Source organism: Puntigrus tetrazona, chromosome 6 (genome assembly GCF_018831695.1).
Source record: "Puntigrus tetrazona isolate hp1 chromosome 6, ASM1883169v1, whole genome shotgun sequence".
NCBI lineage: Eukaryota > Metazoa > Chordata > Actinopteri > Cypriniformes > Cyprinidae > Puntigrus > Puntigrus tetrazona.
Genome location: NC_056704.1, coordinates 26785618 through 26800617, shown reverse-complemented (window position 1 = coordinate 26800617; position 15000 = coordinate 26785618). Strand labels below are relative to the sequence as shown.

Genomic DNA, 15000 nt, shown 5'->3' with positions numbered 1-15000 from the left:
GATTCAAATCCAAAATGAGTGCACCAAAACCCTTCATTAGTTTTAATGATAACGAGTTACTGTCTGTCCGTGCAGCGTTTCTCTCCTGCACCACAGAGCAGCTCCGGTGCGGCACGCAGCAGGAAAAGAGGTCCTGACAGCTAGATATACAGACAGCAAGCAAATAAGAGAAGGATCTTGCCTTTCGAGCGTATATGTAAGAAAATATCCAGTGAAAGAAGTCCAAGCCTGTCGTCTCTCGTCTCTGTAGTGTGAGAAGGGTCTGAATCTGTGTGTGTGTGTGTGTGTGTGTTTATAGTGCAGAGGAGGAGAGACTCTGTGCCTCTTCTGAATGGATAGCAGCGGAGAGAGAGAGAGAGAGAGAGAGAGAGAGAGAGAGAGAGAGAGATAGACTTACAGCATCCCCAGTGAGAGCATTATTCAGTGGTTTCTGTGGTTTAAGGTTTGTTTGAATCACTACACAAGAGTGTGATCAACAGTGAATGAGTAACTTGAATAGTTTTGCTTACACTGGGATACTCATGCAAATGCACTTTTTCAAAACGAATGCATTTGAATGCAACAGATGCATTCAAATGTAATTTTAAATAACAAAACAGAATATAATAGAGTTTTACATTTACATCTTAAAATTCAAATTTAAAATATGAACGAATGACATTTTAATTTGGTCGTTTTAGTAAATAAATGTTGCATTCATTTGAAATAAATAAATAAACATTTAATACATTATAATTTAAAATATATTTTTATTAATTCTGTAAAAATTTAAATAATTTAAAATAAATAACATTATATTGTAATACTTTATTTTTAATTTTTAATTTTATTTTAATTTTAATTTTATTTATTTATTTTTTTATTTTATTTTATTTTATTTCAAACTAAATTTTTATTTAACGTATAAGGATTGATTATATTCTGTTTAATATTTCATATAGAGAAACTGATCAACAGTATATATTAGAACAGCTAAACGTTTAATATATCACCGCTCAGTATGATAGAGGCACAGTGGCCAAAAGCTGGAATGAGGTCGCTCTCTTGGAGGTCGCATGTGTGTGTGACGCTGGAGGCAGCTGTCTTTAGTCACCCAGATATAACCAACAGGAACAAACAGGATCAAAACAAACCGTCCCGCAAATGGGCTTCATAAGGTCATTGACCCCGGGGTCCAGCTGATTTACCCCGCTTCAAAGAAGACGGTCTGAGGCAGTGGAAAGATTTCACAAATGCCTCATTTATTTTGTATAAAACCCCGCGAGCTTGGGAGCTTTTTTAATGACTCTTCTGAGACAATGTCTTTCAGCAAACGCATTGTCCGTGTGCAACACCCATAGGTGACCTTTGACACGAAACCATGCTGAATGAAATCCACATGTCTTTACATTTTGACATTTTTTTTTGGATAACGTAAGCGTTTGTTTGTTTTTCGGGGGTGGGACATGAATCAGACATGATGTGAGATGCAATGCGTGTCAGTGGAAGTTGTTTAGAAGCGTTTTCAGCCGTAAAGGGATGTTTGCTTTGAGAAGGGACCGGGGTTACTACAGTTCACAAACACATTTGCTTCTCCAGGTCAGTACCCCAAAACATAATAACTAAAACAATGAAATAAAAACAAGCACCGTCTTTATATTCAAGATGTGTTTGGTTCACTTACATTTTTTAAAAATACTTTTAAATAATTAAAAAATAAATTTTAAATGAATAATCTTTCTTAAATATTATAAATAAACAATATAATTTATAATAATTATAATTAAATTATTAACATATTAATATATAATATATTATAATACAATTTTTAAATAATCAAAAAATAAATTCTAATTTTAATTTTCAATCATTTAAGATAAATACATTTATTAAATAAGCGATAATTTTAAGTTTCATTTTAAATAATATTATAGTACTATAATAAATAAATAAATAGTATTATAGTACTATAATAAATATTGTAATATTGATGTATAACAATTACAAATTTTATTTATACTGCGCAGCATTTATGCAAATCTGTCTTTAAATTACGTTTAAAAAATAAACAATATTTTTCAATGTAAATTTTCAGTTCTTTTTTAATGAATAAATAATATGAATTAATAATTCAATACCAATAACAATTTCACATATTTATATGCAAATATTGGTTAAAAAAACAAAACAACGTGTGCATTTTACTTCTATAACATGGAGATGATCTAAACAGGAATAATAATAAAAACAGGACACTGTTTAAATCATACGAGCAATAATGTAAAAAAAAAAAAAAAAAGTTAAAACACAGGTGATGTCCGATTGCCAACTGAAAAATGCATATTTCCCTATTAGCCTCATAGAAACGTAAACCTACCTCCATTTGCGCTGGAGGCACTCGATCTCTTCTGAGCGATGCCACAAAATAAACTTTGTACACATTTGGTGCAAGCATAGAGCTTTCCCCCATATTTCCCTCCCTAAATACCTCTGTATTGCCTTTCGCAATAATCAGATACTTACAGCGGAGAAATGCAGGCTGGTAGCTTCGGTGTTTCTCAGATATAATCATCCAGATGTTTTCTGGCCCTCTTATAAATGCGTATCCCTTCCTCTTTCAGTTAGGGTTCGCCGTATTCCCTTTTCATTGGCCGCCAGAGTTTGTGAGGGCAGGTTGGGTGTCGTTCTCCGCCTCGTGTCGTGTACGACCTGCGGAAACAACGACGGCGGTGATTCATAATAACGTGCAATTAAAAGACTTCGCGAGGATTGAAACGCGACAAACAACCGTGGCATCCGAACCGCAAAACTGCAGCGTTTTCCAGAAGTTCTCGAGGCATCGGAACGGTAGCTTCGGGCGGCATTAAACAGCCTCCAGCGCTCTACCCTTTAATTTTTTTAGAGACTAAACCTTCAATTAGCTCATGACTTCTTGAAAGGCCTTCTTGGTTTTCGCAGAAGCGCATGATGCAAGAAATGGCCTTAAAACCACCGAGAAACGAGGTGGAGCTGGCTTTGAAGAGCTGAGGTCAGAAAAAAATGTTATTTCAAGCTTTTGGCCACCAATTACGGGGCGAGCGCCTCAAACTTTCTGTTTTTAAACCTGCTTGAAAAGAGTGGGCGAGGAAATGCGTCACATGCTCTTTGAGCAACACGAGTTTAGTCGCAATTGATCTGGTTTTCCTCCCACCAAAGACCGGAACTTCCTCACAAATCTCGCACAAAGCTCAACATATTACACCGGGAAGGTTTTTCGTAAAGCTGCGAATATAGCAAAACAAATGATATTGTTATATAATATTGGCGTTTTTAGTGTAAATTTAGAAATGCTGCCTCGTCAGCAATATAATATAAAAATATTTTATTAATTGTTGAGATGTTTGTTAAATGTATTAGTACTATAATAAAATAATAAAATATTTTATACAATTATTGAAGCTGAAACTAATAATAAATCACACGCATATGAACTAAAACTAATAAAAATAACAAAAAAAAATGTTATATATAAAAGTAGTTTCACATTATAAATAAATGCCGTAATATATAAATAATACAATTACACATCCTAAAGCTTTTTAGATTTACTGAGAGTGTACAAACACAGTCAGCAATAACCAGAAGTGAAAAAAGCAATGTAACGTTTGGATGAAAATAAATTGCAATATTGCAAATGGGCCATGAAGAACAAAGGTCAGTAAAGCGCACTTGACCAATGAAGGGCAAAGGGCACGGTGTACGAACAGGAAATGAGCTCAATTTAAACTACAGTTCACAATAATTCAAATGAAGTAATGATGAACGCTGAAAAATGAAATTGCGGCAAGGTTCATAAGCAAACAGCCTTTATTTGATGCATATTAATAAGAGTTTTAAAACATTAAAATATTTCAGTTTTTTAAGCTTGGCTGTTGAAATACAATTTGAGTCCCTTACAGAGGTGTTTCTTTTATTTGTGTGTATTTTTCTATTTTTAATTTTGCGAAGCACTTGTGCTACATATAAATAACAATGCTCTTAATAATAATAAAGAAAAATTCAAATAAAATACATTTTAAATAACTAAAAACTATATAAATTATATATATATATATATATATATATATATATATATATATATATATATATATATATATATATATATATAAAATAACTATATAAACTAAAATAACTATATAAAATAACTAATAACTAAAACTGAACTGTGATTTGCTTAAAATAAAAAATAAAAAATTGCCTATAATTATTAGTAACCAAATTAAAACTAAATGATCTGAAATGAAAATGTGTTGAGAGGTTGCTATGGCAACTAAACTTAAATTTGAAAAAGTTTAAGCAGGCTTACTTAAGTTGCTGAAAGTATAAGTGAAATAAAGCGAAATGGAAAAGGTCTGCATGGGAGAGAAAAAAAAAACTAATACAAATGACAAAATAAATTTAAAGCATAGACATTGTCATTTTATTGAAGTGAATGTACAAACATGTTCAAATGAAAAGCATTTACATTCTTAAAAGAAAAAGAATTAGTTTATGTTTGTTATTTGTAACAAAATAAGTAGCACAGGTATTTTGTATATATATTTTATGCCAAAAAAACATTATTAAGTAGCCTAGCTAAAGATAATTTTTCCTTAATGTATAGCATATAGTAAGATCCTTGCCGTAAATGTATGAAACATTTTTTTAATTAGTAATATGCAATTTTAAAAACTTAATTTGGACGACTTTAATGGTGATTTTCTCTTTGCACCCTCACATTGCAGATATTCAAATAGTTGCATCTCGGTCAAATATTGTCTAATCCTAACAAACAGCAGCTTTCAGATGATGTACAAGTCTCAATTATATAAATGTACCCATGTGACTGGTTTTGCGGTCCGCGGTCACGTTTAGTTTCCCAGTACAGCGGACCGACCGAATGAACGCCTCTCTACAAATGGCCGCGCGGCCCTGACGCGTTCCACCGGGGAGCCGCGCATGCGCATTAACCGCGTCCGAGAGCCCGATACAAGATGGCGGAGTCGGTGGGGAGGGAGAGGCGGAGGCGGGTCCGAACCGAATAGCGCAAAGCCTATTGAGGACTCCGATCAAACCTCTCCAAGGTAAGGGATTCAGCCATCGAAGAGCAGCGCTAGACCTATAGGCGTGTGGCGGAATGCACGGGGCACAGTAATATCCCCGCGGTTGCTGCAAACGCGCGCGGCGCGCGCAATAAACGGACCTTATGCTGCGCAGTGAGCGCGGCGCCCAGTATGAGAGACCGCGCGCCATTTTGTCGACCGTTTCTACGAAGCAAAAGTGGCGCCTAAATTTTGTGGTCGTGAAGGTCGGAGATTGACGGGGTTTGAGCTCAATAAACGAGCGCTTTGACACACTGTGGCGACGGCCCCGCGCATCCCCGTCCTTTCTGTGCCCAAATGAAGCCGGTTGCTCCGCCACTTGGTCTTATTTTACCCGCTCTCTCCTGCACATCGGCTTGCGCTGCCGTAGCTCTTTGTTGGATGTTTTTCTCCTCCTCCTTCGGGTTTGTTTTCGGGGTTTGGCTCGATCTGGGGTGGGCGGCGTAGCAGGCGCATGCGTGCCCTTCTTTCGCTCATTTGCGCTCTTATTAACGACGATAAACGCAGTAAACACGTTCGCGTGCGATAGATACGAGGCGTAGGGTTTGATATCTGGGTTTGCGAAACAAAAAAACACGGTAATACTGTGCTGGAAGCGCATTACTCGCCGATACCGTCACCGTACCATGTTACCGCCATATTATTTTTGCAAGGTTTATTTCTGGGAAAACCGAAAAGCGTTCGGGTCTTTTATAACGATGCATCTCATAAAATTAGTATGCTTAATAATAAGCATTATGCCATTTCCTTATGTTTACTACGGTAGTACCGTGGTATTGTTGGAGGTTCCTCAGAAGTCTATGTAAAGCACATAGTAGACTGTGGATGCATACATTTACATACACAAACAATATGGTATTGCCATCATTTTTTTTATGACACTGAATATTTACTTCATGATGACTGAATAATAACGTTTCGACATTATTTGCAAGGCACTTGGTTTCTGAAAATCCCATACAAAACAATACTACTCTAATCAAAGCTTAGTATCGTCAATATTACAACAGTAATGTTTGTTAACATTTAAAAAGTTTTGTACAAAGCTTACTGTAGATTTACGTAAGAATTGTGCCTTTGTTGTAATATATTATGATACAGCGTAAGGGGAAAAAAGTTTGTATTGCTTTTTAACTCTGTTAGTGATTTATTTAGCAAATGGGGAAAGTTTCACTTTCATTATTATGTCTGTTTTGCTATTTTCCTGGGAAGTTTTCCTTTCACTTCAGCCGAGGCAAAGCCATATTCCAACCCAAAATAGAACAATTTGTCACCATTTAATAATTTTCTCTCGCTCTGCTCATTATCGATTAGTTGTCTGCATCAGTCTCGATTTTATTTGTATATGTCTGCAACTAAACTATTAAGAAGTATACGGCAATTTAATCAGCTTGTATTGTGTTGAATTTGTTTTAAATTAATCTGTGGATAAAAAATCTGAAATAACAATATATTGCCTTTTGGATTATTTCAAAATGTCCCAGAGAACAATTCATAACTATATTATTGGAGATTTTATATTTAGTTTGTGTGTTTTTTTTTTTTTTTAAATCACAATCTAAGCTTAAAATTAAAAACTAATTGGCAACTAATTAATTGGCTATTTTATTTAATTTTTTATATCCCCATTTAGATTTAATATGTACTGCTCTCAAAATTATAACGCTTGCATTTTGTAAAATTGCAATGCTTTCTGTCTTTAGACAGGACAAATGAGGAGCTATGACGAGTGAAAACCACGGAACAATAAAGGCAGACTCGGCTATGGTCATGTCGCCCACCGGGTCCACGTCGCAGGCGGCTCCTTTCTCGCCATCAACCAGCAAACCCATCCAAGAGCTGCCAGGTGCGTGCGTGTCTCTCAGGCGTTCAGTGACTGATGGCGGTGCTCCGGTTGGGGCTGCTGCGTCCCGTGAGTCTGACTTTTACTTCTTACAGATGAGCTGATTCAGGCTGGATGGGCTAAGTGTTGGAGTAAGAGGGAGAATCGGCCGTACTACTTCAATCGATTCACTAATCAGTCGCTGTGGGAGATGCCTGTCCTCGGCCAGCATGACGTCATTGTAAGTTCAGGCTTCAGAGCCGGTTAAATCTTTTTATCGTGGATGTGACATTTAAGAGAAAAAAATTAACAATTAAAAATTTGTTGGTGTGCAGTTTTGTTTTAAATATTGGTCGTACATTGTTGTTGTTTTTTAAGTTATTACATTGTGTGTTTTAATACTGTTTTTTGTGTACACAATACTGTATCTGTGTTATGTAGTTAGCTTTTTGAATATTTTTTTCATCTTAATTTTGGTAGTTGCATTGGCATATGTGCTGTGGGGGTTTATTCTTTTTTTTTTTAAATACTACACTTCATGAATGTTATTTTACTATTATATAGTTGGAGTATTATAGTTTCTACTTTTAGAAATTATATTTTCTTTATTATAGTGACTTTTGTAACTCGATAAATGATAAAAGCATCCGCTAAATGCATAAAAGCCAAAAAAAAACGATAAAAAGCAACGGAGAACTAATGGTTTTAATTAACAATAACAACACTGTCCTATTTTGCCATCGTTTTAGTCCGATCCTCTGGGCTTGAACGCTGCTCCAGCCTCAGGTGAGGCGATAAGCGACGCTGGTCTGGGCAACGGTCAGCGTAAAAGACATCCATCGGAGGATGCTCAAGCAGGCCCTAACAGTTTCAAGAGGCCAAAGGTCTGTTTTCCTCCTATTTGCATATTTGTTGATTTAAGTCAATTAAGAACATTTTCTTATATTGAAGGAAACATGCGCGGCATGCATTACAATGCATGAAATCTCATATGCATATGCTATGCTTATTTGATACGTCCTAAACAGGTGGAGATTCCAGTCACTCCAACCACTCCCACTATCCCGATTTCTCCCAGCACGCCAGGGGTCAAACCCTGGGCCAACACCACAGATGATAAACCAGGCCAGACCAGCGTACCTGCACCGGCTCCGTACCGGCCCTCTGTGTGAGTACGGACTCCGTTTACAGCTTACTTTCAACAGCATTGGCTAAAATCTTCGCGTTGAGCTGTTTCAATGTAGGGGTCCGAAATTCTCGTTTGTCAAAAAAATAAATTCAGCCTCGCGTTGTGTCAGTCACTTATTCCAAACTCATTACAAAAGATGGTCGTTTGACATCAACTCAAAACGCATGGTGACCGTATTTTGCCGGCCTTTTCCTCCCTCTTTTAATTTCAGGTCGCATCAGAAAAGCGTTTATTTTCAATAGAAATGAAGGAAATAATCAAAACGTTGAAAATAAAGTATTGGGTAGGTGTAGGGAGGGCTTTATTGTCCCAGTAAGGGTGTTAACCATGGCATCTATTTAATAATTTGAATTAAAATTTAAATTGAGTTGCATTCGGTTTTATAATGTACTTCGATACTGAGGTGCAGATAAGTAGTATGAGTAGCAGAAAATGCTGCTATTTTCACTCGGTGTGAATAGCATCTAGGCTAAGAGCATATTTAATTAATTTTCACTTAGTTTAGTCGCATATCACAAAAAAATGCTGCTATTTTCATAAGGGGTGAATAGAATCCATTGCTATTTGCACTTAAGCCGCTGCCTTTAAAAAAAAAAACACATGCATTGTGCAAAAACCTTAAAAGTGATTTTTTTTTTTTTTTTTTTGATGTTCGACTCGGTTGACATGACGTGTCTGAACTGGTCTTGGTGTTTCAGAGTTTATTGGGACCTGGACGTTCAGACCAACGCTGTGATCCGCGAGCGGGCCCCGGCGGCCCACCTGCCCCCACACCCTGAGATCGAGTTGCAGAGAGCTCAGCTCACCACCAAGCTGCGGCAGCACTACCACGAGCTCTGCTCCCAGCGCGAGGGTACGAGCCCTCAGCTCTTACCCACCTCCAACTTTTAAATGCTACAAACACAATTCATAGATGTATCGTTTAGAAGTAATTGATAGAAGCCGCTGACCGATTCGAAACAACTGTTTTCAGGCATCGAGCCGCCGCGGGAATCCTTCAACCGCTGGCTTTTGGAGAGAAAGGTGGTGGATAAAGGTCTGGATCCGCTCTTGCCCAGCGAATGCGACCCGGTCATTTCCCCATCCATGTTCAGAGAAATCATGAATGACATCCCCATCAGGTACTAGAACATTCACCGTTTCTCATTGTTTTTGTATTGTATATTTCGGCAACACATTGCAATTAAGGTTCATTAGCATTAACTATACTTCTACATCATTTATTAATATTACTAAAGCATTATTAAAGTCAAGCCGGGTTCTTTAACATCTGCTAATGCACTGTGAAGTAACACAAACTAATAATGGATTAGTTTCAACAAATATTACTAAATAAGTGTTTGTGTTAATACATTAGCTAATGTTAACAAATCACACCTTTTATTGTAAAGTGTTACGTATATTTCAGTATGGCAGTGCTCTTAATAATTTTCAAACGTAATTTGAAATTTTCAGACTATCTCGTATCAAGTACAAGGAAGAGGCCAGGAAGCTCTTGTTTAAATATGCAGAGGCGGCTAAGAAAATGATCGACTCCAGGTAATTATTTGCGGCAATTATTGACCCTTTCTGAGATGAACAGGAATGCTTTATTAAGGTCATGTTTTCCGGGGTGCACAGAAATGCAACTCCCGACAGTCGGAAGGTGGTGAAGTGGAACGTCGAGGACACGATGAACTGGCTGAGACGAGACCATTCTGCCAGCAAGGAGGATTACATGGTACGTTCTCACTCGTTTTGTCCCGTGCTGCCTACCTAGACGGCGTTTCAAGGCATCGTGTGCATGACCGTAACGCGATCTTTCCTCAGGACCGGCTCGAGCACTTACGGAAGCAGTGCGGCCCTCACGTGGCATCCGTGGCGAAAGACTCCGTCGAGGGCATCTGCTCGAAGATCTACCATATTTCTGCAGAATATGTGCGCAGGATCCGCCAGGCTCACCTCACTCTGCTTAAAGATTGCAACATCTCTGGTAGGAGCTTGGAGATGTCTGCGAAGCTGCAAAAAGGCCGTTTAATCGATTAGCTCTGAAAATAGGATGCTTTTTTTTTTTTTTTGGCCCTTTACTGTAGGTTTGACTTGAGAGCCTTTCTGATTTATTCTTCTTACTTTAAAGTGGATGGCACGGAGTCGACGGAGGTCCAGGACCGGTTGGTGTATTGTTACCCAGTCAGACTCTCCATCCCGGCTCCTCCTCAGCCGCGCGTTGAGCTGCACTTCGAGAACGACGTGGCTTGTCTGCGGTATAAAGGGGAAATGGTGAAGGTCAACCGCGGTCATTTCAACAAACTGGTGTGTATACGACTAGCTCAAAATAGGGCCGTGGATCGATTCTGAGGTCTTCTGAATGCATCGTGATCCTCTCTGGAACCCAATCTGAGCTTACATTTTAACAGCAGATGGCGCTCTAATCTAGTTTTTATCCTCGCACTCAAACGCTAATGGAGACGAGTGCTGAAGAGCGCTCCTGTTGTGTAATTTCACCTCATCTCAGACCAGAGATTCATTTAAACACAGCCCACTTCATTTACATTTTCAGATTTTTATGAATGCTTATTTTAGGTTAAAGTGTGTGTAAGGATCATAAAGCATGCAGTGCCATTCTACTGTTCAAAACTAAGCTCATAATCGACTTGAGAAAAGAATCGTAATGCATTCTGAAAATCTCCGAATCGATACCGAATCATTTCTTGGATTTGCAATGCAACGATTTATTTTCTGGTTAGGGTTGGGTACTGTGGATTCTTATTTTTTTTTACTGTTGTTTCTCTGGGACAAACAGGAACTCTTATATCGGTACAGCTGTATTGACGACCCGAGGTTTGAAAAGTTCCTATCTCGCGTGTGGTGCCTTATCAAAAGATACCAGGTAATACTCGTATTACAGACATTAGTAACAAATCAGGAAGCCGAGCGCAGCGTCAAGTCGTGTTTCCTCCCTCTTGTGAATCACAGGTGATGTTTGGGTCAGGGGTGAACGAAGGGTCGGGTCTGCAGGGTGCGCTGCCTGTTCCTGTCTTTGAGGCTCTCAACAAACAGTTTGGAGTGACATTCGAGTGCTTCGCTTCTCCTCTTAACTGCTATTTCAAGCAGTTCTGCTCCGCTTTTCCAGACATCGACGGCTTCTTTGGATCTCGAGGGTATGTAAATGTCTTGGTCATTAATATTATTTTTCTTGTTTGAAAAGGCAGTAAAAAGTGACGCACCAACAGCTTTTGAGGATTAACGTGTTTCAGAATGATGCTTGTTTATTGAACAGTTGTGTAGTAGCTAAATGTTACTGAATGAGCCACAGTAATGTGTTATAATGTTTTGTACATTGCAATTTTTGGAGGGGGGTTGTTTTGTTTTTGTTTGTGGTTTTATTTTAAAATGTATTCATTGTATTTATGAAACACCATCCTAACATTTCTGACAGCACACTTAAAACAATTAATTGCTTCCAAAATAGGTTTTTGTGTGCATAATGTGTATATTTGTGTGTGTGTATAATATGAAATATTATTTGTATATACATAATAAATATACACCGTACACACATATTATGTAAACAAACACTTATTTTGGATGCAATTAATCCCATTAACTGGTTAACAGCACTAAAAATGACAAGTCAGAAATGTAAGGATGGTGTTTTATAGAAGTGAGAATGGTTCCGGTTTTTTAATAACATTTATATTAAAATAAAATAACACGATAACAGTAGTAGTTTTATAAAAGCAAATATTGACTCACTCATTTCTGTCCTCGCAGGCCATTTCTCAACTTCTCTCCGGCCAGCGGCTCATTTGAGGCCAACCCTCCGTTCTGCGAGGAACTCATGGATGCCATGGTGACGCATTTTGAGGTGCGTGTGACTCTCGACGTCATGCCAGGTCGCTAGATCAGAATATATCACGCATGCATTCCAAACGGATTCTCATTGTCTCTCCATCTTTTTCAGGATCTTCTGGAACGCTCCAGCGAGCCGCTGTCCTTCATCATCTTTGTGCCAGAGTGGCGTGACCCGCCGACCCCTGCCCTGACACGGATGGAGGCCAGTCACTTCCGGAGGCACCAGATGATCGTGCCCGCTTTCGAGCATGAGTACCGCAGCGGCTCGCAGCACATCTGCAAACGGTCCGTTTTCCGTGTTCCTGTGATCTGAGTTCCTTGTTCAATGCACAAATCTCTCAAGAAGTGCTTGTAAACTGCAATCGCCGTCAGTTTTGTGAAGTGTAAAGGACGTTCATTCAATATGTGCTCACCCTCAGGCCTTCCAAGATTTTATGGAGTTTATTTCTACATTGACTTCAATTTGTCAGCAATGAATCTGAGATGATTACTAACTTACAGTAACCCACAGGTAGACCACAACACTCCAGTCCATCAGTTTATAAGAAACGCATACATCAAGGCAATTTTAACAGGAAAAGAAATATGCAGAGATCAAGCACTGCTTAAATGTGAATGTGGGACAACGGGGGATTGATTCTGTCGTTGGGTGAAGTGTAATTATTGGTTATGGACGCGTATTTTATGTTTAACACCGAGTTAAACATCTTAATGATGTGTTTTGTTTCTTCCAAAAAAAACTACATAGCTACACTAATTAATGGACTGAATTATTATGTGGATTATTGTGGTGTTTTGTGGGATCTGACGGCACCCATTCACCGCAGACGATCTGCTGGTCTGCTACTGATGCAATGCTACATTTCTCCAAATCCGTTTTGGATGGCCTGAGGGTTTAATTCTTGGGAGAACCGTTGCTTTAACTTCGCGTTTCTCCTCTGTGTCTTTTAGAGAAGAGATGTACTACAAGTCTGTCCATGGAACGGCAGTCCTTTTCCTCCAAAACAACGCTGGCTTCAGCAAATGGGAGCCCACCACGGAGCGAATCCAGGAGTTCCTGGCGGCGTATAAGGTCTCCGGCCGTTCGTTGCCCTCACCTGGTCCTCCTTCCACCAGCGCAGGAGACAAAGACTCCAAACCGGTCCAGGAGCGGAGCTCGGCTAGGAGTCAGGACAACAGCAGTCCTGTTGACAAGACTGCTCCGGACACAACAAACACTTAGACCGCGGCGCTGGGCGTGTGGCCACGTGTATGTATGTTCATTGGAAAGAGTCTATGATTGTACGAGAGGTTTATTATTGCGCTGTTGGGTTTAGATGGGCACTGGGCATGTAAATGCTCACGCGAGAAGAAAGACCCATATTTGTTTACTTTCTTCCGCCTCTATTATTTAATATTATTTGTTTTAGGTTTTTGAGTTTTGTTATAATTGTTGGGTTTTATATCAGTGTATTGATAGTTTGGTCACATTTTTGTTGTCTTAGATCTTTTTTTACTTTATTTTTTTTTGGCCTTTTTAGGGTGAATCTCATTAAAATGTCATATTTCGCACCAAGATCGAAAGAAAAATATTTAAAGTAAGGAAAAATAAGAAAGCCTTTTTACGTTTTTCATTAGCATTTTCTTCAACAGTCGTGCAAGTCTTTCCATTTTCATTGGAGTTTTTGTAGTTTCTATTATTCTGAAAGATTTTCGACTTTCATTGCATTATTTTTTTATACAGTAATTATTTACTGTATTACAGTTGCTATTACAATTATATTTATACAAAAAAAAAAAAAAACTGAAGTCAGCCTAAATTAAATGAAACGATGCAACGTGTTAGCACTGGGGTTTTACTACCTAAATATATTTTGCATTACGGTAGTAAATTATTTTAACTCTTTTTCGTTAATGTGTATATAAAAAAAAATATATATGTATACGATTGCAAAAACGGAACAGTTTTTAAATAGGCTTCGTATTGTTATAAGCAAAATAACATGGCATATTTCTTTGATTTTGGGTTGAAATAAGACAGGCTTTGTGATATTCACTCTTGAACTCTGTGCGTTTCTCACTGGCGGGATAATGAAACCGTCAATGAGTTGACGCACCAATGCTTGTATATGGTTATTGTTTTAGATGATTCAGAAGACGATCGGCGATCAGGCAGCTATGTTTAAATGCCTTCATCCTGACACGCGTTAGCGTTAGCGCTTCTCGACGTTAAACCCGTTCAAAGGCGTTCCTTTCGGAGTTGAGAGGTTATGTTTGGTTGCTTCACGTCAGAATATATATATATTCTTTATGTAATAACAAAAGGTCAGTAAAGAAGCAGGAAAAAAATATTTATATTCTAGTTTCCACTCGGTCATCCATCTGCGGTGAAAGCCAGTTCGTTTCTAAAATATTGTACAGAACACAACAGCTGAAATCGTTGGACCGTGAGGATTTCTTACCTCCGATGCGTTCTTGGTTTCTGTACAGTACAAGCCTGTCCTAATGTGGCATTCTGGGTCACGTCAGTTGTAGCATTTAGGTCTAGCAAGCGGGAAAAGAAAAGTAAAATTTCTTATTAGTTCTGAAAGCATTATTCCGACTGTTTGTGGTGTTTTATTGAAAACGAATTAGCTCGTTAATATGGCGTACGCCCCTCGTTTTTTCTCCAGTGAGTCTACCTCTCATATCGGGTGTTTTTTTTTTTTTTATAATTGAGAGCAAGGACACCTGGAAATTCAAACAAAGCAGTAAATGAGTGGCTTACTCTTTCTTTAATAACTGCATTGGCGTCCAGTTATTAGTATTGGTTGCTATTGCCTTGATTTCACCATTTTGTGAAAAGTGCTTTAAAAAAATGACTTGTTTCGTTTTTTTTTTTTATTCTAATCAGAAATTTGTTTACATGATATTGGTTTAAATTGTATCACTGGGCAGCGTTTTGAATGTACATTTTAAAAAAAAAAAAAAAAAAAAAGAAAGAAAACGTATTGATGGCTCTGTTGCTACAATTGGACTTTAATTGTTGCGATTATTAACACTACAATGGTGGATCTTTATTTTTTTGGTTCATGTTT

At 38.1% G+C, this 15000-nt stretch overlaps 2 protein-coding genes across 5 annotated transcripts in view; one reads left to right on the top strand and one right to left on the bottom strand.

Annotated features, from left to right (window-relative positions):
* Positions 1–5562, bottom strand: part of LOC122347082 (phospholipid transfer protein) — a 13011-nt gene extending 7449 nt beyond the window's left edge. The window contains exons 1-3 of one of the 2 annotated variants that reach the window (XM_043242103.1): positions 5434–5562; positions 2503–2688; positions 182–327 (exon numbers count right to left, since the gene is read on the bottom strand). The gene's annotated coding sequence lies outside the window, so the exon portion shown is untranslated. The remainder of the gene's footprint in view (positions 1–181; positions 328–2502; positions 2689–5433) is intronic. The other variant, XM_043242104.1, reaches the window with a different exon arrangement.
* Positions 4412–15000, top strand: part of pcif1 (phosphorylated CTD interacting factor 1) — an 11678-nt gene continuing 1089 nt past the window's right edge. Inside the window, exons 1-16 of one of the 3 annotated variants that reach the window (XM_043242096.1) lie at positions 4412–5081; positions 6803–6945; positions 7038–7162; positions 7671–7805; positions 7950–8089; positions 8809–8963; positions 9084–9231; positions 9566–9649; positions 9731–9830; positions 9920–10082; positions 10227–10402; positions 10893–10979; positions 11066–11250; positions 11864–11957; positions 12054–12229; positions 12896–15000. The exon at positions 12896–15000 is cut by the window's right edge and continues 1089 nt beyond it. In XM_043242096.1, the coding sequence (XP_043098031.1) occupies positions 6822–6945; positions 7038–7162; positions 7671–7805; positions 7950–8089; positions 8809–8963; positions 9084–9231; positions 9566–9649; positions 9731–9830; positions 9920–10082; positions 10227–10402; positions 10893–10979; positions 11066–11250; positions 11864–11957; positions 12054–12229; positions 12896–13166 (2163 nt within the window). In that variant the 5' untranslated portion in view covers positions 4412–5081; positions 6803–6821 and the 3' untranslated portion in view covers positions 13167–15000. Of the gene's footprint in view, positions 5082–5368; positions 5504–5608; positions 5678–6802; positions 6946–7037; positions 7163–7670; positions 7806–7949; positions 8090–8808; positions 8964–9083; positions 9232–9565; positions 9650–9730; positions 9831–9919; positions 10083–10226; positions 10403–10892; positions 10980–11065; positions 11251–11863; positions 11958–12053; positions 12230–12895 lie in introns of those variants that run through there. The other 2 variants (XM_043242097.1, XM_043242098.1) reach the window with 2 other exon arrangements.